At 45.3% G+C, this 24,452-nt stretch overlaps 1 protein-coding gene across 3 annotated transcripts in view; it reads right to left on the reverse strand.

The window, feature by feature from the left end:
* MPRIP (myosin phosphatase Rho interacting protein) overlaps positions 1-24,452 on the reverse strand; it is a 266,000-nt gene that overhangs the window by 119,940 nt on the left and 121,608 nt on the right. For all 3 annotated transcript variants that reach the window (XM_030212573.1, XM_030212572.1, XM_030212574.1), the window contains exon 4: positions 16,767-16,918. In XM_030212573.1, coding sequence (XP_030068433.1) covers positions 16,767-16,918 — 152 coding nt within the window. The remainder of the gene's footprint in view (positions 1-16,766; positions 16,919-24,452) is intronic.

The following is a 24,452-nucleotide window of genomic DNA, read 5'->3' on the forward strand; positions in this document are numbered from 1 at the left end:
TTACCTTTAAATGTGGTTGTCGGCCCCTCCTGAGCACAGGCAGCATTTTGCCTAATGCTACCCAAACAAGCTCCGGTCGGTGTCTTCCCTCTGCTGTGCCCTGCCCCACGTTGACATAACTTCTTGTTTCTGCAGGGGCTTGGCAGAAGGAAGACACTGGAGCTGGTACAGGTAGCATTAGGTGAAACGCTGCTGGTGCTTGGCCGAGGCCAACAATTGCATTTAAAAAGGTAGACTGAGGAGGGGAGAGTGACCTGAGAGAACGAGAGGGGGTGGAGGGCCAATGAGGGGGGGAGATGCCAAACCAAAAGTTGGCCAGGAAACCACACAGTTGCCTCAGGGTGCCATAGTTCCTTGAGCTGGTCCTGAGGTCATCCCTGCAAAGTCAGTGGTAAGGGAAACTGCTCGGCAAGGTCACTGTGTCCCCTGAGATTGCTTTAAAAGTATTACAGAAGGTCTCTGGCCAAGAATGGGGAGAATGTTGACTGTTCAAACACTTTCAAGATTTTTCCACAAACACAGCTTGTATGGTATCTGGCAAGAAGTCGCCACCACTGAAGAAAAGTCACTGTCAGGGGACGGACAGAGCACATGTATATGAGAAGGTTTTTTGGTCTGATGAGACCAATGCACTGTCTTTAGACAGCAGAATGTGAAAAAAAGCAAAGGACTGGAGACTTTCGCAAGGCAGCATATGTTACTATCTTACTATGTAAATCAAATACACCCTACCTGGCTGATGCCTGACACTCCAAAGACAGAACTAAAGTAAGTTACTAGATAGGGAGCCTTTCCCGAGAGGATGGGATCAAAGGAAAACAAATGACAGAGGGGCTTTACCTGCACGAAGTGGCAGGTACAATCCTAAACAAAGGCACAGAGAAGGTTACCTAGCGGCATGTACAGGAGTGGAGGACTAGCGTAATGGATAGTGCCATGGCCTGAGAATCAGGGGAACTGGGTTCAATTTCCATTGCAGCTTCTTGTGACTCTGGGCAAGTCACTAACCCTCCATTGTATACATAAACTGTCTGGATTGTAACCTGTCTTCTGAGACAGGGGTAACTGCTTTAGAGAAGGAGGTGGATGAGCAGTTTGAACACTAGATACATTATTCAGGGGTGGCAGGTTCAAATCCCATCGCTGGCCTGTATCCCACCACAGCCTTTCCCATTCTAAGAGGCATCGCTAAGCAGGGGAGGAAGTAGCCTTGTTAGAAAATCTTGCACAGCCAGCTAACCACTACAATCATGAACATAAACTTGTGCACAGTACTTCGCATACTTTTGGGGTTTAAAAAAGGTTTGTACATGTTCCTGGAGGAAAAGTCCATAGTCTGTTATTCAGATGAACATGGGGGAAGCCACTGCATGCCCTGGGATTGGTAGCGTGGAATGTTGCTACTCTTTGGGATTCTAGAATCCTGTTGGTCTTTTGGATTCTGGAATCTTGCTACTCTTTGGGATTCCGCCAGGTACTTGTGACCTGGATTGGTCACTGTTGAAAGCAGGATATTGGGCTAGATGGATCATTGGTCTGACCTGGTATGGCTATTCTTATAATCCTAAACAAAGGCACAGAGGAGGTAACCTACATGTTCTGCACAGAGAGGCACCTTTATCTGCCATGGTTACTATGCAGGATACAAAATAAGAGAAATATCCTGGGCTGGAGTCACAGCATCTATCTGCAGCCCACTAAGCCCAAAAGAAAAACTGTTTTCTGTCTAATAACCAATTCCTAATCCACACTAGAACCTTGCCTCCTATCCCATGACTCTTTAATTTTCTCAGGAGTCTCTCATGAGGAACTTTATCAAAAGCTTCCTGAAAATCTAGATACACTACATCAACTGTCTCACCTTTATCCACATGTTTATTCATGCCTTCTAAGAAATGAAACAAATTGGTGAGGCAAGACTTCCCTTGGCTGAACCCATGCTGACTCTGTCCCATTAAACCATGTTTGTCTACATGTTCTGTAATTTTATTCTTTATAATAGTTTTCACTAATTAGCCCGGCACCAATGTTAGACTTACCGGGCTATAATTTCCCAGATCACCTCTAGAACCCTTTTTTTTTTTTTAAATTGCCGTTAATTTGGCCACCCTCTAATCTTCAGGTACTATGGACGATTTTAACGTAAGGTTACATAACAGCAGATCAGAAATGTCATGCTCGAGTCCTTTGATTACCCTTAGATATATGCCGTCCGGTCCAGGTGATTTACTACTCTTTAATTTGTCAATTTGGCTCAGTACATCTTCCATGTTCACCAACATTTCTTTCAGCTCCTCCGCATCATCACCTTTGAAAACCATTTCCAATACAGGCAGATCTCTTACATCTTCTTCCATACAGATGGAAGCAAAGAATTAATTCAGTTTCTCCATTATGGCCTTGTCCTCCCTGAGCGCCCCTTTTGCTTCTTCGTGATCTAACGGTCCCACGGATTCCCTCGCAGACTTTCTGCTTCTGATGTACCTGAAAAAGTTGTTACTGCGAGTTTTAGCCTCTGCAGCAAGTTTCTCGTCATATTCTCTTTTAGCCTTCTTTATTAATGCTTTGCAACTGACTTGCCAGTGCTTATGTTGCTTCTTATTTTCTTTATTTGGTTTTTTTTTTCTATTCTTTGAAGGACAATCTTTTGGCTGTAATGGCCTCTTTTACTTCACCTTTTAACCATGCTGGCTGTTGTTTTCTCCCCATCTCCATAGCTATAAGGACTACAACTTTTACCTGTCTTGGGCTTCCCACACCCTCCCAGCATATCTCTTGCACTCTGGGAAAAAAAAGCCTGGCATCTTCCTGAACCCAACAGTAAACAGAACTGTATTATCATCAGTCCCATCTGATCTAACCCCCCCCCCCCCCCCCAGTCCCTGTGAACAAAACCTGCTGACTGGGCTTCCTCCAACAGGATACAGCTCACAACAGTGACGATCAGAAGTTCTTTAAAAAGATGATTTAGGTGGAAAGGTTAGCCTGGCAGCTCGCCACTAAAATTTATTTGGGGGGGGGGGGGGGGGAGGACTTCCTTCTGCTTAGAAAAACATCACTACTCCTCCTCCTCTCCTTCTGAGAGGGGCTGTCTCTCACATGGCCAACCTTTTGGTGTCCTTCCAAACTATTTTCATGGTGAAGGAGGCGTGCTTACTTTCCTATTTACTGACAGGTAGACCATTACCCCGGGCCACTCAGCTCTGACCTTGGAAAGGCAGCTCTTGCCTTTGGAATGGGACATATTTGGAAACTAACGTCTGTCACTGGCCACTGGAGACAGACAGACAGGATCTAATGTTCGATCATGCCTCCCTGCTGTTTCTGCTCACACTTTGTCTAGCAAAACCTCCATCTATCTATGGATCCCAGCACTCCGCAGGAGGGGCAGGGCTGGGCCAGGACCCAGCAAGAAGTAAAACCAGCAGTCCCGGCTCCCCTCCCCCAGCACTGAAGAGCTTTAAAGAGGAAGCTGGAAGGAATCCAAAGAAAGCAAACCTTGCAGAAAGAAGAAACAGAAAGTCACGAAACAGCTGGCAGACCATAACACCCTGGTCACCAAAGACAGCTGCCACCAGGCTGACTTCTTTTGGGTTAACTCACTACAACACTGCATTCTGGTACTTGTAGTTTTGAAAACAAAACAGAAGACTACAGTAAGAAGCCCATTCCCATGTGTGGGTGGGGGGGGGGGGGGGGGGGGTATGCTGACTGCTACAACTGTCAAGGCAGAGACTTTTTTCAGAAACCAAGACAGGTCTGGCTTCATTAATTCTCTGCCCGCTGCCCTAACCCATGAAGCTACTCCCGGTGCAGTAATGCAATGCAGAACCACAGCACAGGGAGGAATAGAAAAGAAGGAAAGGAAAGTACACGAGGTGGAAGAGGAGAAGAAAAGAGGTGAACGAAGGGAGAGAGGTGGAAGGAGGAGAGTGGAGAGAGAATGAATGAAAGATTCTCCTCCCCTATGCACCATCTGCTGCTGTGACCTGTAATGCTGGTCTTGTAGTTTACTTAACTTGCTGCTAAACCACTTAACTTTATGAAAGAACACAGAAGTGAACAATAAAAAAAAACCTATTAGGAAAAGAACTCCAAAAACTTGATAGGAAAGCACATACACACAGAATAAAAAATAAAGTAGAAAGAGCTAGAGAAATCAGTAAAATTCAATAATGCATAAAATAACCCCCCCCCCTTTTTTTTTTTTTACAAAGCCGCTCGGTAATTCACTTTGGATGGGCTGTGTCGGCATTACCGCACTTACAGCCACTAGCGTGGCTTTGTAAAAGTGAGGGAGCTAAGGTTGCTAACCCAGTGCTCCCACCAGCACCCAAATAATTAAATTGTCCAATTCTTATACCCAAATTCGTTGCAAAAATGTATAGAGGATTCCTGTTTCCACAGCCCTAAAACTTTAAACAACGAGATCAACCAGAGCCTCCAAATCATGCACTCTAGGACGGACTCATTCCAGTTAAAACTGAACGCAGAAAAAACCCAATGTCTAGTTCTCATTTTCCCAATACAACACAAATAACTACCCTACCATAACCACACCATACTGCACACTCCCTATCTCAGAAAATCTGAAAATTCTTGGAGTCACTATTGATCGATACCTCACACTCGATACCCACATGAAGAATACAACGGAAAAAATGTTCTACTCGATGTGGAAACTCAAGAGGATAAAACCTTTTTTCCCAAAAAACATCTTCCCTACCCTAGTACAGTCATTAGTAATAAGTCATCTGGACTACTGTAACACTTTGTATGCAGGCTATAAAGAACAGACCATTAAAAAACTCCAAACAGCCCAGAACACCGCAGCCAGACTCATCTTTGGAAAAACTAAACACGAAAGGGCGAAACCTCTAAGAGAGAAACTACATTGGCTACCACTCAAGGAACGAATTGAGTTCAAGATCTGCACAACCGTCCACAGAATCATCCACGCAGATGCCCCACTCTATATGTTAAACCTAGTGGACCTATCACCTAGAAACGCCAAAAGATCAGCCCGCAAATTCCTCAATCTGAACTTCCCCAGCTGTAAAGGAATTAAATACAAACAGTCATACGCTACTACTTTTGTGTATAAAAGCACAAAGATCTGGAACGCACTAGCCATGACCATGAAAAATATGGACAATCTAACCAGCTTTCGCAAATCTTTGAAGACACACCTCTTCAACAAAGCAAACTAAAGACATCCTTAATAAATCATTCCTCAAACTACTCAGGTGCATCAAAAACACCTCTCACAACACCTTACCTAGCACCTTGCATCTAAATCACCTACCTTCAGCTTATTATCGACTGTATTTAAGATCATGTAATGACTGCATCATAACAACACTCTGTAAGCCACATTGAGCCTGCAAAAAGGTGGGATAATGTGGGGTACAAATGCAATAAATAAATAAATAAACAAGTGTGACAGATTCTGAGTCTTTTACATCAGGTGCTGTTCTCTAACCATACAACAGCTGTAATATTTTCACTTGCATAATTCTTTTAAGTTGCTTCTGTACAGCTGGGCACATTAGATTAACTTCCCAAACCAGCTTAAGACGTTTATTTTTGAAAGTTTTACATATTTTAAAACCCACTTAGGTCTCGGCTGCCTCCAAAAAACCAAATGTCAGCTAGCTGAGCCCCATCATATGCTGACCACTTAAGCGCTCTATTTTTTAAACTTTGGCCATAATTTTCTAAGGCATGCTGAACCAAGCGTAGGCTAATGAAAGCACAGGCTTCGTGTATTATCTGTGTTTGACATTCAGATACCTCAAAGGTATAAATTATGTACGCTAGCAGTTTCTGTTTGTGGGAAGGAATTTACAGAATGGGTGGGGGAGGGGATGGAGCAGCCTTGTGCCTCCTCACCATCCCCTCCTTCTCTAGTAAAGCTGGCTGAGGGGCAAAAACTTTAACAGATACAAGGAGACCTAGGACAGGTCCAGTGACCCTGCATCGCCGGCAAGATCTGGGTAAAAGCCAGACCGAATGTAGAATCTGCGCTATCACAGTGGAGAACTAACATAGGCAGACTTGCTCTGGGTCATTTCTACACTACCGCTCCATGCCCGACTGTGCACAAGCAGAGGGAAGCACCAGTAAAGCAGGCCATTTAGAAGAAAAATGAACAGCTGTCCTCAGGGATTCAGATGCCAGCCTTCGAAGGAGGGGATTTCACACCAAGTTTAACTATTAACATTGCACCAGGTGGCATATGGACTAAGACGGCCCTTGTCATTATTCTTTATTTTCCAGGGTCACTGCCTAACAAGGAATCATGCGGCTGATCCGGTTACATAGGGAAATTATCTTGTGTGAGGCGTAACACTATCCATCTATAATGAAAACCCTTGTAAGGCGATAGGAGCACAGCGGTATGGAATAACCAGTAGCCAGCTGCTGAACGGGCTGGACCACCCCACCCCTCCCTTATCCCAACTCATGACTCAGGCTATGTGCCATAGGGGCTCAACTGCATTGGGATCATCGAGGTATAATGCCACTCGCACCACCGTACACAGTGACAATGTTCAAACACTGGAAAAAGAGAGGGCAAGAGACGAGATGGTGATAGGAGAGGAAGACACACCAAGAGAAAAGCAGAAGAGAAAACAAGTTGCTGAAAAAACAGACAGAAAATCGAAGAACGAGTAGAAAGACAGCTGAAATAAACAGAAAAGAGCTGAATGGTCCAGCCAGCCCACCCGTTACTGGAAGGACAAGACATGAAGTGCTGGGGAAGGAGGGGGGGGGGGGGCAAGAGAGAAAAACATGGCATCCACACCCTTGTCACCTCTCGTTTAGACTACTGCAATCTGCTTCTTGCTGGCCTCCCACTTAGTCACCTCTCCCCTCTCCAGTCGGTTCAAAACTCTGCTGCCCGTCTCATCTTCCGCCAGGGTCGCTTTACTCATACTACCCCTCTCCTCAAGACCCTTCACTGGCTCCCTATCCGTTTTCGCATCCTGTTCAAACTTCTTCTACTAACCTATAAATGTATTCACTATGCTGCTCCCCAGTATCTCTCCACACTCGTCCTTCCCTACACCCCTTCCCGTGCACTCCGCTCCATGGATAAATCCTTCTTATCTGTTCCCTTCTCCACTACTGCCAACTCCAGACTTCGCGCCTTCTATCTCGCTGCACCCTACGCCTGGAATAAACTTCCTGAGCCCCTACGTCTTGCCCCATCCTTGGCCACCTTTAAATCTAGACTGAAAACCCACCTCTTTAACATTGCTTTTGACTCGTAACCACTTGTAACCACTCGCCTCCACCTACCCTCCTCTCTTCCTTCCCGTTCACATTAATTGATTTGATTTGCTTACTTTATTTATTTTTTGTCTATTAGATTGTAAGCTCTTTGAGCAGGGACTGTCTTTCTTCTATGTTTGTACAGCGCTGCGTATGCCTTGTAGCGCTATAGAAATGCTAAATAGTAGTAGTAGTAGTAGTAGTAGGGAATAAACTGGGAGAAAATCAAGAATGAGAGAGCAGAGTAAAAGGAAGTGATAGGGTCAATCTTCAAACGGTTCATCCAGGTACAAAATCAGTGCTCAATAACCTCTGACCTTCAACCTCATTTTCAACAGCAAGCTACAAGGTTGAGTTTTGAAAAGGTCTGCCTTACTAACTTCTGGAGTCAGTCACACAAAACCCAACATTTGAGTATTTCTCCTGTTCTCTGCACAAAACTTAGGCGCACGCTGGTGGAATTGCTTCATCCAGCCAGTACCAATTTTCAGCTCTGTCTAGACCAAGTTCAGGCGGCACAAACAGTGGGTCTAAAGTTATCCAGACGTGTTTGGTTGACTATCTGGATAAAACGTAACTGGGTGACTTCATTTTCCAGTTTGCTGAATACGGACTGATGTGCGCGTAGTGTTGCTGTGAAAACTGTGCTCAGGTACACAGGACTCAGGCAGACACTTGCTGGGGGGGGGGGGGGGGGGGGGGGGGGGGGGGGGGGGGGCAGATTTTCAGAGCATCCATGTTTTTTCCTACCCATCATATATACATCCCAGGAATGCTCTTCCCTTAATCTGGTTAAAAGTATGCACCTCGGAAGGCAAAGAAAATAGAAAACAATGGCAGATAAAGACCTGTCCCGTTGCCCAACCATACCAACTAATAAGCTCTATTATCCCTTGCCCTCCCTTAGAAATCCTCTGTATTTGTCCTCTACTTTCTCATAAAGCCTTCGTCTCCACCACCTCCACTAGGAAGCTGCTTATAAGAATAAATCATACTGAAACTATTTTACAAAATTGGATCCTATCAGACCCTCCGGCTTATTGGCATTGGAGAAACCAAGTGCACGAGTTGGCCACCTGGGAAGCCAGGGAGGCAAAGGGATCTCCGAAAAGGAAAAAAAGTTTTGTAAAGATCTGGGATCATTACATACAAGAACTAAGCCCGCAAGGACGAAGTCTGCTTCTTAATTTGCTGTGACCCTGATATAGGGAGCGAACACCCCTACTAAACAGCCCCACATATAAGGTTGACACGCAGGGAAGGGAAGGGAGGTACCCCTGGGCTATCAGAACCAAGCCCAGAGGGGATAAGGGAATATAGGAGATACTAAAAGAGCACTGAACAATGTAGGTTATTCGGATGTATGAGTACCAAGGGATTGGGAGGTGAGGCGGGGAGGGGGAGGCTGAGGAGAAAGGGAGGGGGGGGGGGGAAATTACAAGTGTGAAGATCCTGATCAGAATTGATTTGGCTTATAGAGCATAAGTTGTTGATGATTTAGCCTAGTAAGAAACATTGTGTGATTAATATGCTAAATGCTAACAAACCTGTTCAACCATAAAAATTCATAGACAATTAAGGGGGTAAAGGGAATTAGGACAGGGGAGAAAAATGTTAAAAAGTTTTGAATACTGTTCAGTAATGTGTGTGATTTATGCAGCATAATTCATTGTGAAATGTGTCAAGTAAAATGTACTGTTTGGATTTAATATGCTGAAATGTTAATAAAAACTGTTTAAACATAAGAATAAATCATACTGGGTCACACCAATGGTCCATCTAGCCCAGTATCCTGTTTCCAACAGTGGCCAATCCAGGTCACAAGTACCTGGCAGAATCCCAGAGAGTTAACAAGATTCCGGAATCCCAGAGAGTAACAAGATTCCATGCTACCAATCCCAGAAACAGTAGTGGCTTTCCCCATGTCTTTGGACGTTTCCTCCAGAAACTTGTTCAAACCTGTTTTAAACAGATACGCTAAAAACTGTTACCACATCCTTCGGCAACGAGTTCCAGAGTTTAACTATTCTTTGAGTGAAAAAAATATTTTCTCCTACTTGTTTTAAAAGTATTACCATGCAACTTCATGAAGGGTCCCCTAGTCTTTGTACTTTCTGAAAGAGTAATCAATCAATTCATATTTACCTGTTTTACTCCACTCAGGATTTTGTAGACCTCTATTATACCCCCCCCCCCTCAGCTGTCTTCATGCATCCACAACTCTTTCCATAAAGAATTATGTTCTTAGACGACTCCTGAGTCTGTTCTCTTTCACCTTCATCCCATGTTCCCTCACTCCAGAGCTATCTTTCAATTAAAGAGTCACACCTCGGGCCTTTATGCCTCAAAGGTATTTAAATGTCTATCATACCTCCCCCTTCTCCCATCTTTCTTCCAAAGTATACATATTGAGATCTTTTTTTGTCAGTCCCCCAAATGCTTTATGGCTAGACCATGCGCAATTTAGTAGCCACCCTCTGGACAGAGTCCATCCTGTTTACATCTTTTTGAAGGTGCAGTCTCCAGAATTGAACACAGTACTAAATCAATGGTTCTTAAACCTGTCCTGGGGGACCATCAACCAGTCAGGTTTTCAGGATATTCCTATAGAATATGCATGAGAGATCGGAATGCCTGTGACTCTTGTGACAGCTTCAGAAGACGTCAGGGAAGAGGAATGAGATTGTTATTAAAAATGCCCAATTGCTACTGGGTGTGAAGAAGCTGGCCCAGGTAGAAAGGCTTAAAAACCACCACAAAAAACTAGGGTTGCACCTTTCCCCTCTGCCAGGACTCCAAGTCTGCCTGGAGACCTGGCCATATGTTTTGGTTGACCACGCTAACAAAATCCAAAGAAGATAACATGTGACCAGCTTCTGGTGTGTCAGAGGTGAAGGTGGCAGGAGTTGCTTTCTGTGCCTCCTACAGCAAGACCTGCATGGTCCTGGCGGGCAGCCAGTGTACCAGGAACAGTTACAACCACTGTTTAAATAAGAGAAGTATGCCACCCTTATATCTGTCATTAAAAGTGTTACATATCACAGCTGTTCTGAAGGCTAGACCCATCCACTCTCCAAGTGTGTCATCACTCACAGGTCAATGACAGATGGTGCATAGACTATACACATAGAGTGAAATGCACCCTGCTAAGGCCGGGTGATTCTTCCTTTCCAAATCCAAACCGAGGGCTTGTGATGACTTAGCAACTGCCCTGTGCCAAATGGTAGCCTCTGCTCAGGAACAGGAGTTGTGCGTTCAGAAAGTGATTTGGCCTTCTTTCTAAACAGAAAATTATAGATTTGGGCGTAAAGGACTGCAAGTCTCTAATTTACCCTGAGGCTGACTGGTTATGAGCTCAGTACACAGTAATCTGGCAAAAGACGCATTTTGCCCCATTTGAAAATTTGGGGTAAATTCCAGGTTTAACATGTCCTCCACCAATGCCCTAGCTGCCCTGCAGTGAGTGCCAGGGGCAGACTGAACATTCAGGCAACCGGGCAGTGCCCGAGGGCCCAGAGACTCTGTCCAGTTACACAGCACCGGGGACCCTGCAGATCTAGGGGCCACTGTTGCTATTCTCCCTGGCACCACAGTGTCTTAATAACGGCTGCCGAGACTCCCTGCAGCACTCTCGAGAGACTGTAGAGACCTGAAGTCTCGGCAGCCATTTTGAAAACACAGCGCTGGGCAGGAAAGAGTGGGGTTCTTTCCCGCCCCCCAAAGAAGCCACTAGATCACCAGGGCCCTTCAAAGTAGGGAAAGTGGTAGTGTATGTGTGGGGGGGGGGGGGGGGGTGGCGAGGGTGGTGTGGAGGAGAGCCCAGAGTACTCTCACTGCCCTGGGACCCAGAGTACTCGGTTACAGGTGTCATGCCACACGGTCTGCACTCACTAGGGGTGGACTAAGAGCACCATCACATATAGGCTCTTTGTATTATTATATTACTAGGAAAAAATGCCCGTTTCTGAGCGCAATGAAACGGGCGCTAGCAAGGGGCCCCCTCCCTCCATCCCTCCGAGCTACTTGCCTTGTTGGGGGTTGGCGTTCGCCTCGCGTTTTGGCCCTCCGAGTGTTATAGCTCCGCCGTCGACGTCATGACGTTTTGACGCGAGGGCAGTGCAGACCCTCCCTCCGTCCCTCCGAGCTATTTGCGTTGTTCGGGGTTCGCGTTCGCCTCGCGTTTCGGCCCTCCGAGTGTTATAGCTCCACCCTCGACGTCATGACGCGAGGGCGGTGCAGACACTCCAGGGCACACCGGATATCTCGGGCGCCTCAACTTCCATGGAGGCTTCAGAACGTTGGGGTTGCCTTTTATATAGAGAGATTACCGCCATTGCTTTTTTTTTTTTTTTTTACTGACGCACTTTTTAATTGTCCTCTCCTGTACTACGTCTAATGACATGTGCAGCATGCCTCTTTAAATTTAACAGCAGTCTGCGGATCCCGTTTCATTTTGGATAATCAGATGTTGACCTAGGAGCAGGGGCACCATTTTGCATTAGTATGTTCCACTCTTGCCTGTATTCTAGGCTCCCGACACAATTACGGCTCGTGTTCCCATATGCTGAGCCTATGTTTGTTTGCTATCATTTTAATTTCACTGTCACATTTTAAATTATATGTTTAATCCTTTTACTCAGTCCCTCTGCTTTCCCGTGTTACACGGTTGAAGTGACATTTCACTTTTGTGAGCGCAACAGTTTTTTACCTTTAAGATATACATCACTGTATATATTTTTGATGCTCAGTACCATTCGTATTTTATTTGTAACGTTTTGCACCATTACCGTTCCTGTCTGTTTTGGTATGGATTAGTTTTATTCACCTGTAGCTCTGGTTTTACTTATATGTTCACAGTGCTGTTTGTCTTTAGTGTTGGAGGTTTTTCAAACCACAACCTTGCAAGTATATCGATAATCTATCTCAGAGGTTTGTACAACATAATGATCATTTATGCATGCCAGATAAAAGAACAGCCATACTAAGTCAGACCAATGATCCATTTAGCCCAATTATCCTGCTTCCAACAGTGGCCAATCCAGGTCACAAGTACCTGGCAGAAACCCAAATACTCACAACTACTACTTATTATTTCTATAGCGATACTAGACGTACGCAGCGCTGTACACTTGAACATGAAGAGAGAGTCCCTGCTCAACACAGCTTACAATCTAATCAGGACAGACAAACAGTACAATAAGGGATAAAGGAATTACTAAGATGGGAATGATAAAAAATGGGTACTAAACAAGCGAGTAAGGGTTAGGAGTTAAAAGCAGCATCAAAAAGGTGGGCTTTTAGCTTAGATTTGAAGACGGCCAGAGATGGAGCTTGACGTACCGGCTCAGGAAGTCTATTCCAGGCATATGGTGCAGCAAGATAAAAGAAGTGGAGTCTGGAGTTAGTGCTGGAGGAGAAGGGTGCAGATAAGAGAGATTTACCCAGTGAACGGAGTTCCCGGGGAGGAATGTAGGGAGAGATGAGAGTGGAGAGGTACTGAGGAGCTGCAGAGTGAATGCACTTATAGGTCAAAAAGAGGAGTTTGAACTGTATGTGGAAATGGATAGGAAGCCACTGAAGTGAGGAGAGGGCTAATATGATGCTAATAGAAGCATAGCGACACTGGTGGAATGTAAGTCGCGCGGCAGAATTTTGAACACATTGAAGGGGAGAGAGATGGCTTAGTGGGAGACCTGTGAGAAGTTGCAATAGTCTAAGCGAGAGGTGATAAGAATGTGGATACGGGGTTCTGGTAGTGTGCTCAGAAAGGAAAAGACAAATTTTGGTGATATTATAGCGAAAGAAATGACAGGTTTTAGCAGTCTGTTGACTATGTGCAGAGAAGGAAAGAGAAGAGTTGAAGATGACTCCAAGGTTACGAGCTGATGAGACAGGGAGGATAACAGTATTATCCATTCTCCCTGTCTCATCAGCTCATAACCTTGGGGTCATCTTCAACTCCTCTCTATCCTTCTCTGCACATATTGCTACTAATCCAAGGGCAAGCAGTGGCTTCCCCCATGTCCATCTCAGCAAACTATGGACTTTTACTCCAGGAACTTGTCCAAACCTTTTTTTAAACCCAGGTACGCTACCCACTGTTGCCACATCCTCTGGCAATTCTTTGGCTCAGCACTTAGGGGCTCAAAGGGGCCCTGCACTAGCAGCAGCGGCCGTTACCATAGCCAGTGAAAAACACCCAAAATTAAATGCCTGTGTGGTAAATTTGCACTTGCCGCATGGCCATTTCGGGGGGAGCACTTCCCGCCTCCCAGTGAGGTTGCAGTAAGAGTTCCTATGCTAACCTGGTGGTAACACCCTGTGGAAATTTTTTTTTCAATATTTCCGCTAGCATCGGAAATGGCACACGCTGGGGGGGGGGGGGGGGGGGGGATCGCCAGCACCCGCGTCGAGCCAGCAGAAGTTCCAGATTGCCACGCAGCAACCCTTTAGTAAAATGGCCCCTTAGTTTTCTGAGTCACATTTTGTTTCCAATTTTATTCGTATCTTCACAGTTCAGTTTGCTTTGACTGCTGGAGGTTTTTCAGCCACGATTTTGCAAGTATGCTGAGAATTTGTCTCAGAATTAGAGGCTTGTGCTACACAATGTTTATATTGCTGTACTGATTAATTGATGTAAGCCACATTGAACTCAAGATTCCTTGGGATAATGTGGGACTATATATATATATATATATATATATAAGGATTTATTTACCGCCTTTTTGAAGGAATTCACTCAAGGCGGTGTACAGTAAGAATAGATCAAACATGAGCAATAGCCAATTACAGCAGTAAAAATATTCAAGTAACAATACAAAGTATGGCATTGTGGCATATTTTCAAAGCACTTAGCCTCCCAAAGTTCCATAGAAACCTAAGGAACTTAGCCTCCCAAAGTGCTTTGAAAATATGCCTCCATGGTATACTACTTGCAATGACAACACAATATGTACTAAAACATTATAATTGGTAGTGAAGGGTAAGGCAAAGTTGTAACATATAGATGAGTAAGAGAGTAGGAAGAATTAGAAAGTAAGTTGATTGGTTTGAAGAAAGTTGCACGTGAGGTCAGAGAGATGGTTAAATATTATCTCAGCTAGGGCAGGAGTGGATAAACATGTCCCACTGTAGTATGTGCAGCCCGAGTCAATCCTTGTGTGTGTGAGTGAGACTAACAAGTTAGTTACTCCTTCCGTTAAAGGCTTGGTTGAAGAACCAAGCTTTCATCTGTTTCCTGAAGTAGAGATATGTCCCAAACAAATAAGTGTTTATGCGTGCTGTTGTTATACTAGTGCACGGCACACTTTATTTCATAATTTTGTGTTTTTCACAACACGCACTGTTGCATCAGTCTAACTTTTGGGCCTATTGTTACACAGCGTAATATAGAAGCGATTATCTTCACCTATCTCTCATGTTCTAATAGTCAAATATTGTTTATGTAAGCTCTTCAATATCCATATAACATATCCTTTGTTTGTCCTATATTTGGGTTTTTCTTCGTGTTATGCTAATTATATTTGCATTTGCTTCCATCTGTTTCTGTGAGGACCCCCGATGAAGGCTTGTCAGCCAAAACACAGCCCATGTAGGGTTTGATGTCCATTATACATTGGATATATTTTATCTGACAATAAAGGACTTAGAGAAATCATCCTCAAAGCATCTGTTTGGTCATTCCCACTCCTGTTGCGTTTTCCGAAAAGGTTTTCAACAACTGCACTAGCAGAAAGCGGATTAAAAAGTTCTTTCAAACCAGGTCAGGTTGCAGTATTACCGATTAGTGCTGCACATTTACCCCCCCCCCCCCCCATTCTATATGGCCCTCAGAGTTCCGCGAGGTTCTGCGCATAAATCTAGGCGTATTCTATAACTACGCACGTAGATTGTTTTAACAAGCTGTTAAGTGTTAACAGTTCTTAACACGCAATAACAAGCACTAATTGGCAAAAACCAGAATTTACGCGCGTACATTGCTAAGCGTATCCTGTAATGTACTGTGCCTAAATTCTAATGCCTGCAGGCAAAAAGGGGCGTGCTTAGAGGCATGGACATGGGCGTTTCGTGGGTGTTCCAAAATTTACACGCGTTGTTATAAAATATGGGCCAGTGCGAGTAAATCTACACGCAGGAATTTACACTAGCTTTTCATTGGCATTAACAGACGAGTGTAGATTTAGTCGCATGAACTATTTACACATGGTATTTAGAATATGCTTAGGCTTAATTGCCTAACGCATGTTAATTTTAGGCACCATATACAGAATCGGGCCTTAACGTGTTAAAAAATTAAACGCAATTAACTGCTCCTTTTCCCTGCATCTCTCTCTCTCTCTCTCCCCCTTTTCTTCCCCTCTCATAGTCTTCATCCTTCTGGCATTTCCCTGCCCTCCTGCAACCCTCCCCCTCCCCCTGTAGTCTGCATCTTTCTCTCTTCCTTTTTCTCCCACCGTTTTGGTATCTTGGATAAATTGTACCGGACCTCACTGCAGCTTTTCGGAAGTGTCCGGTACAATTTATCCAAGATACCAAAACGGTTTGTTCTAACCTCATTACGGATTTTGGAAGCGTTAGGTACAATCAGACTAAGACTGCATTTTTTTTAGAGGACTATTTATCTCAACCCCTGAGGCAGGCACTGTTGAGCGCCGAAACACGGCCCGTGTCGGGTCAATTACATTAAAGATTGTACCTTTGTTCCAGTTCTGGAGGCTCTTTTGCGCTTCTTTTTTGTTTCCTGGTCTTTCTTTGCCATTTCTGGGACATAGACCGCAGAAGTCAACCCAGCTCCAAGCACTGGAGCTGACCATATACTTACTGCAAATATCCTGAATAAACCAGACTATTTGGAAGTGGTGATTTCATAGTACACAACAGAGCAACAGTTCAGACCAGCTGCTCCCAAGCCTGTGGGAAGCATTAGACTTTACAGCACCCCTCTTTCACCTCCCCCAGTGTTGCCAGGTGGGCGGTTTTACCGCCCAATTGGGCGGTTTTCCGCGACCCGCCGCGGGAAATTTTTGCCCGCGGCGGGTTGCGGTTTTTTGGGCGGCTTTTTGGGTTTCTGTGCGGTTTTTTGGGCGGCTTTTTGCCTTTTTCGGCCGCGGGGGGGCGGGGTTAGTGACGTTTTTTGGGCGGGGTTAGTGACGTTTTGGGCGGGCCGATGACGTGGGAGGCGGGGCCGATGACGTGGGAGGCGGGGCCGATGACGTGGGAGGCGGGGCCGATGACGGGGAGGCGGGGCCGATGACGGGGAGGCGGGGCCGGTGACGTGGGAGGCGGGGCCGGTGACGGCGGGGGCGGGGCCGGTGACGGCGGGGGCGGGGCCGGTGACGGCGGGGGTGGGGGTGTCAGGGGCGGGGTTTGTGTTTGGGCGGGTTTTGGGCTGGATTGGGCTAGAAAAAAATTTTCCACCTGGCAACCCTGACCTCCCCCTCCTGTTAGGTAAAGAGATACACAGAAGACCATGGCCTTCTCTGGCTCACCCGTTAATGATTTCCTTATTCTCTGCTCGGATGTAATGTTCCTTGTCAGGAGTCAGAATGCACAGGGAGAATTTCTGCCCTGTCCGGCCTTCCCCATCCACCACATCTGTGCATTGGTTCATGTTGATGGTGCCCTGAGGGAGTGTTGTGGGCTGTAGGGAAACAAAAGAGGAGATTTTAATATTTACACAAAACGAAATAAACACATAAAAGATATCTACATGCATACCCAGATTTATCAAATACTAATATCCTGTCATAGACAGACTGTAAATGTTTCTGGAGACGTGTGTATCGCTTGTCAGGTTCCTCATGCCAAATGTCAGTTTCCCAGAGAGAGAGAAAAAAAAAAAAAAGACAACCAGAAGATTAAATTCTTGGTTGCTGTAATCTTTTCAGGGGCACGAAACGAGCTTTGTCCGAGTACAGTGGTTTACCGATCTAATCCAACTGCAGAAAACATGAGCAAACTGATAGCAATTCTCTCAAAACAAGGCAAAAGAAAACCAATAATAAAAATAACTTCTTCAATACCATTATCTTTTTTTTTTTTTTTTACACATTTTCTTTTGGCTCTGTCATGAAAAGATGCACAGATTAACATTCAGGTGCTTCAATCATCTGGTCAGGTGGGCTTTCAGCCAAAGTTTCCACACCACCTCAGGGGATTTCTGCCTTTGTAAGGTTATTAAAATGTGCAGGCTGGCCCATGTCTGCACCTGCAGGCCCCCTCTCAGGCTTCCACCTTCAGTCTGCCACATCTGCTCTGACAGATGCCAGAGTCCTTTTGGACAGCTACTTGCCCGGAAAAGAAACCTAGTCATTCTGATGTTTTTGGGAGGAATGTGAAGATGATCACATGTCCTACTTAATACATACAGGATTAATGAAATTACTCAACATACACAAACAGATATTTTGCCCAACCCCTCCCCTCCCAAAAACAAACAAAAGTTTCTCTTTATATTTGCGCCAGGGCAAAAATTTCTCTCCCTCCACTCCCTGGGCAACTAGCATTTCTCTGCATTCTGTAACCTTCACCCTCCCACTCCCCCATGGCCACCATTTCTCTGCCTCCCCTCCCCCTGAGTAACTGGCATTTCTCTGCCTTCCCCCCTCCACATGTGACCAGCGTTTCCTCTCCTTACTTCCATTTGACCCTGACACAAAAATCGTCATGGTCAGCCAGTCCAGGGCCTTGAGCATCTGTGCATACTCAAGGTCTTCTGGCTTCTCCACTGCCTCCGAGACTTCCTGCTCGAACTTCGGAAGTCTCTCAGGAGGCAAGAGCGGCAGGCCTCGAGAATGCACAGATGCTCAAGACCCCGCACCAGCTGATTGTGATGATTTTTGTGTCAGCGAGGAGAGAGAGAAGCTGGTCAGAGGGGGGGGAGGGGGTTATGGAGAGATGCTAGAACATAAACACCTCAGTTTATGTGCAATTAAACATGTTTCTGCCCCTTTTTTAGAGGAAAAATGTCCTTTCTATTTATAGTTGGATGGGTTTGTATTTGAGTATAAACAGTATCACCAAATATTCCTCCTCTTATACCCTCCTCCCATGTGCATATGTGCGTTAAAACATACCTTTGCCGTACCCGAGTCACTCCCCGCCTCCATGTGCTGCTTTTGTAATGTTGAAGTCACCGGCGTGCCTCCAGCTGCTGAATCCAGGATCCCCAAAGCATGTCCAGTTCTTGCACCAGAAGTTCCAGCGGCAGAAGGCATGCCGTGGACTTTTGCATTACAAAAGCAGCGCAAGGAGGCAGGGCAGCGGCTTCGGCATCCCCACCAGCAAAGGTATGTTTAACGTGCATTGGGGTGGGGGGGAAGAAGAGAGGAGGAATGCATTGCCCTCCCCCCAGTCCACCCACAATCCCTGCCAGTCATTTAAAGGGGTGATGCAGGTTTGGATGACTCCCAAATCCACCTTTCTACCCCTGATATCTCACCTTGCATCCAAACCAAAGTTTCAGCGTGCTTGTCTGACATTGCTGTCTGGATGTCTCAACGCCACCTGAAATTAAACATGACCAAAACCGAGCTTCTCATTTCCCCCCCCCAAACCCACCTCCCCACTCCCCCCGTTTTCTATTTCTGTTGATGGCTCTCTCATTCTCCCTGTCTCCTCAGCTCGAAACCTTGGGGTCATCTTTGACTCTTCTCTCTCCTTCTCTGACCATATCCAGCAGATCGCTGAGACCTGTCGTTTCTTTCTTTACAACATCCGTAAAATCCGCCCCTTTCTTTCCGAGCACTCTACCAAAACCCTCATCCACACCCTTGTCACCTCTCGTTTAGACTGCTGCAATCTGCTTCTTGCTGGCCTCCCACTCAGTCACCTCTCCCCTCTCCAATCGGTTCAAAACTCTGCTGCCCGTCTCGTCTTCCGCCAGGGTCGCTTTACTCATACTACCCCTCTCCTCAAGTCGCTTCACTGGCTTCCTATCTGTTTTCGTATCCTGTTCAAACTTCTTCTACTAACCTATAAATGTACTCACTCTGCTGCTCCCCAGTATCTCTCCACACTCATCCTTCCCTACACCCCTTCCACTCCATGGATAAATCCTTCTTATCTGTTCCCTTCTCCACTACTGCCCACTCCAGACTTCGCGCCTTCTGTCTCGCTGCACCCTACGCCTGGAATAAACTTCCAGAGCCCCTACGTCTTGCCCCATCCTTGGCCACCTTTAAATCTAGACTGAAAGCCCACCTCTTTAACATTGCTTTTGACTCGTAACCACTTGTAACCACTCGCCTCCACCTACCCTCCTCTCTTCCTTCCCGTTCACATTAATTGACTTGATTTGCTTACTTTATTTTTTGTCTATTAGATTGTAAGCTCTTTGAGCAGGGACTGTCTTTCTTCTATGTTTGTGCAGCGCTGCGTACGCCTTGTAGCGCTATAGAAATGCTAAATAGTAGTAGTAGACAGAGTTCAAAGTGGGGGGGGGGGGGAGGTTCCCTAGGTCCTCCGTGGCTACCAAAGTGAAGGAGTAGCCTAATAGAGTAGCAGGTTAAGAACAAGGGAAAACAGTGCTGAAATCCCACTGGAGTTATTTAACCTTCCAATTGTAGTGCCTTGGGTAGAAATTTAGATTGATAAGCCCTCTGGGGGGGCAGGAAAATACCTACAGTACCAACTCACTTTGAACTACACTGAAAAAGGGGAGAGCCAAATCCAAAAATCAATTATCCAAATAAGAAGCATAGCCAGAAAAAAATTGATGACAGTCTCTATATGTCGCCAGTGAGACCCCATTTAGAATATCATGTACAATTCCGGTTGACCACATCTTCAGGATGGACTCAATCCACAGAGTGGCTACTAAAACACAGTCAAAGATCTAAATATGTATACCCCAGAAAGGAGGAGGGATAAGGGAGATATAAAAGTGACATTTAAACGCCTTTGCAGCATAAATACATGAGAGATGCGCCTTCATCTATCAAAAGGAAACTCTGGAACAAGGGTCATAGGATGAGGGTGAGAGAGGGCAGACCCAGGAGTAATCGAAGGAAGGATTTCTTTACAGAAAGCAGAGCAGACACATAAGTACATAAGCATCGCCATGCTGGGACAGACAAAGGGTCCATCGAGCCCAGCAACCTGTCACCCACAGCGGCCAAAAGAACAAGCAATTTGTCCCGCCCATCCTAAAAATGCTGTATTCCCTGGTCCATTCAATAACATTCTATGGCTTTTTCCTCCAGGAAGCTGTCCAACCCTTTTCTGAAGTCCACTAAGTTAACCGCCATAACCACCTTTTCCGGCAGCGAATTCCAGAGTTTAACTACGCGTTGAGTGAAAAAAACCTGCCCTCCGATTCGTTTTAAATTTACCACACTGCAGCTTCATCGCATGCCCCCTTGTCCTAGTATTTTTGGAAAGCATAAACACACGCTCCACATCAACCCGTTCCATTCCACTCATTATCTTATAGACCTCTATCATATCTCCCCTCAGCCGCCTTTTCTCCAAGCTGAAGAGCCCCAGCCTCTTCAGCCTATCCTGATAGGGAAGTTGTCCCATCCCCTGTATCATCTTTGTCGCCCTTCTCTGCACCTTTTCCAATTCCACTATGTCTTTTTTGAGGTGCGGCGACCAGAATTGAACACAATACTCGAGGTGCAGTCGCCCCATGGAGTGATACAACGGCAGAATAATATCCTTATTTTTGTTTTCAATCCCTTTCCTAATGATACTCAACATTCTATTTGCTGTCCTAGCCACAACAGCACATTGAGCTGAAGTTTTCAATGTATCATCAACGACGACACCTAGATCCCTTTCTCGGTCCGTAACTCCCAACGCTGAACCTTGCATGATGTAGTTATAGTTTGGGTTCCTCTTTCCCACATGCATCACTTTGCACTTGTTCACATTAAACATCATCTGCCATTTAGACGCCCAGTCTCCCAATCTCGTAAGGTCCCCTTCTAGTTTTTCACAATCTTCCTGCGATTTGACTACTTTGAATAACTTTGTGTCATCAGCAAATTTGATTACCTCACTAGTTACCCCCATCTTTAGGTCATTTATGAATATGTTAAAAAGCAGAGGTCCCAGCACAGATCCCTGAGGGACCCCACTAACTATCCTTCTCCATTGCGAATATTGACCTTTTAACCCTACTCTCTGTTTCCTATCTTTCAACCAGTTTTTAATCCACAGTAAGACACTACTTCCAATCCCATGTCCCTCTAATTTCCCCTGTAGTCTTTCATGAGGGACTTTATCAAACGCCTTCTGAAAATCTAGATACACAATATCAACCGGCTCACCTTTGTCCACATGTTTATTTACCCCTTCAAAGAAATGCAGCAGATTGGTGAGGCAAGACTTCCCTTCACTAAATCCATGTTGACTTTGTCCCATTAGTCCATGCTTTTGAATGTGCATGGACTAATGAGACAAAGTCAACATGGATTTAGTGAAGGGAAGTCTTGCCTCACCAATCTGCTGCATTTCTTTGAAGGGGTAAACAAACATGGAACAGTCTCCTGGTAGAGATGGCAATGACAGAATCTGAATTTTTGATAACAAGGGGGGGGGGGGGGGGCAAGATGAGCAGGTGGCATGGATGGACAGACTGGATAGGCCGTATATGGTCTTTATGTGCTGTCTTTCTCCATTTCTGTTTCACTGTATCCTAAAACTCAAAACTGCAGACTCACTTCTGAGTGATGAGAAATCAGCCGCAGCAAAGACTGAAGAAGCTTTCACATTTGTAACGTAACACTGAAAGTGTAAAACTCATTACCGAGGGCTGTCCAGCTCTGCTAGGTAGGCTTGAATTTCCTAGCTGAGTGGCTGCAGTGGGGATGTGTTTCTTTTAATATTCTGGGGGCCATCAAATCTACCTCATGAACCAACTTCTCCCACATCCCCTCCCGGACAATGGGAACCAGGCCTGCCTTTACCTCACTGCACCTGAAGACATATAGTTATGATTTCCCTATGGTCGAACTACCTCTTTATATGTGCAATGGAGTAAATCAGGACCAGATTAGTCTACTTACAGGAGAGAAGAATGCCAGAAACCCACTACACCTAAAGAGTTCATTGGTATTTGCCCACTAAAATATCAGGATTTTATTTAGGTATTTAAAAGATACTATAATTATTAGGTATATTGGATATTACCCGTGTCTGTATTTCATTGAATCATTGATATTTAGCCCCACTCTGGTTTTTACTACTACTACTACTACTACTTGACATTTCTAAAGTGCTACTACATAGTGGTTCAGTTATTCCACTCTGTAGGTTTTTCGGAGGTGGTGGCTGGCCATTATTGTAGCCTCTATAGGTGTGTCCACTGAGTTGGTACCCTTGGCTAATGAGGCCTTTTGTCTAATTTATTTAGTTTCTTGAAATACAGCACGGATAATTTATAACCTATTAGAGAAAGTTGCTTTATAGATACCCATCAATGTCAGGTATACACATAAAGTAGCACATATGCGATTATCTTGCTGGGCAGACTGAATGGACCGTACAGGTCTTTCTCTGCCGTCATCTACTATGTTACAAGGGCTCACTAAACCTTCCCACCTGCTAGAGACTGAGAAGACTGAGGCTTTTAAGGGCTGAGCAGGGCTCTTATTGGCTGTCTGAAAATCAATGTTCTCAGTCTCCACCTGCTGGAAGGCGTGCACAACCCACAAGTCATTCTGGGCCGATCCAGAGGGACGCTGAGGAATTATGTTTTAAGATCATAAGACTAGCCATACTGAGTCAGAACAACGGTCCATGCAGCCCAGTATCCTATTTCCAACAGTGGCCAATGCAGGTCACAATTACCTGGCAGAAACCCAATTAGTGGCAACAATCCATGCTACCAATCCCAGGGCAAGAAGTGGCTTCCCCTTGTCTGTCTAAACAGCAGACTATGGACTTTTCCTCCAGGAACCCGTCCAAACCTTTTTTTAAACCCAGATAAGCTAACCGCTGTTACTACATCCTCTGGCAAAATTCTTGCTGCTATGGCAGGAACTAGACAACTATGACCACTTCCTGTGGCACCTGCAAACAGAACAGCACTTTGTGCACTGAAATCTGATATTTTATTTTTATTTGTTGCATTTGTACCCCACATTTTCCCACCTATTTGCAGGCTCAATGTGGCTTACATATACCGTCAAAGGCATTTGCCCAGTCGATTGATCACAAGTACAAGGTTGAAAAGTGATCGTATGAGGTATATGTGGAGGGAAGATTGCGTGCTGTCCAGTACGGTCAAAGTCATGCTGTGTTGCTGGGTGAAGAGGTTTACGTGGGGTCATTGGGGGTAGGCCTTTTTGAAGAGGTTGGTTTTTAGTGATTTCCTGAAGTTCAGGTGGTCGTGGATTGTTTTCAGGGCTTTTGGGAGGCCATTCCACAGTTGTGCTCTTATGTAGGAGAAGCCGGGTGCTTAAGTTGTTTTGTATTTCAGTCTTTTGCAATTTGGGTAGTGTAGGTTTAGGTGGGATCTTGACAGTCTGACTTTGTTTCTTATTGGTAGATCAATAAGGTCTATCATGTATCCTGGGACACAATAGTGTCCATACACAATAGTGCTCCATGCACCATTTTAGTGCACGCCAAGCACTGCCACAGAGACTCTTTCTGACACTGCTTCTGCGGGCTCTCGACACCCAGGACACAGCCCAGATAGTGCTGTCTGGCTGCTGTTCATACCCTGCCTCCGTTCTCTTGCTCATATTTTAAAATATATATAACTTTTTAAACATTTTTCTGACTTAGCCTAGACTGGAGAAGGGAAGGTCTGTGGGATCGACGACATGGAAACGGGGGACCCACACTCCTCTGGGTGTCATGTTCAAACGTATGTATTTTAAAAGATGCATTCAGAAGTACCGATATGATTCCTCATTTCACCTGCTTCCCCACTCCACCCCATCTGTACACCAGGGCAATTTTCTAAACACCTACCAAGTGTATAGTGTAGCATTTCACACACTCTGTTCACTTACAAAAAGAAAGGCAAAATTTAAAAGGCTAACCAGTTAAACAGCTAGCATTAGTAGTGGAGGAGTGGCCTAGTGGTTAGGGTAGTGGACTTTGGTCCTGGGGAACTGAGTTCAATGCCCACTTCAGGCACAGGCAGCTCCTTGTGACTCTGGGCAAGTCACTTAACCCTCCATTGCCCCATGTAAGCCGCATTGAGCCTGCCATGAGTG

The sequence above is a fragment of the Microcaecilia unicolor genome, chromosome 8 (assembly GCF_901765095.1).
Source record: "Microcaecilia unicolor chromosome 8, aMicUni1.1, whole genome shotgun sequence".
Classification (NCBI taxonomy): domain Eukaryota; kingdom Metazoa; phylum Chordata; class Amphibia; order Gymnophiona; family Siphonopidae; genus Microcaecilia; species Microcaecilia unicolor.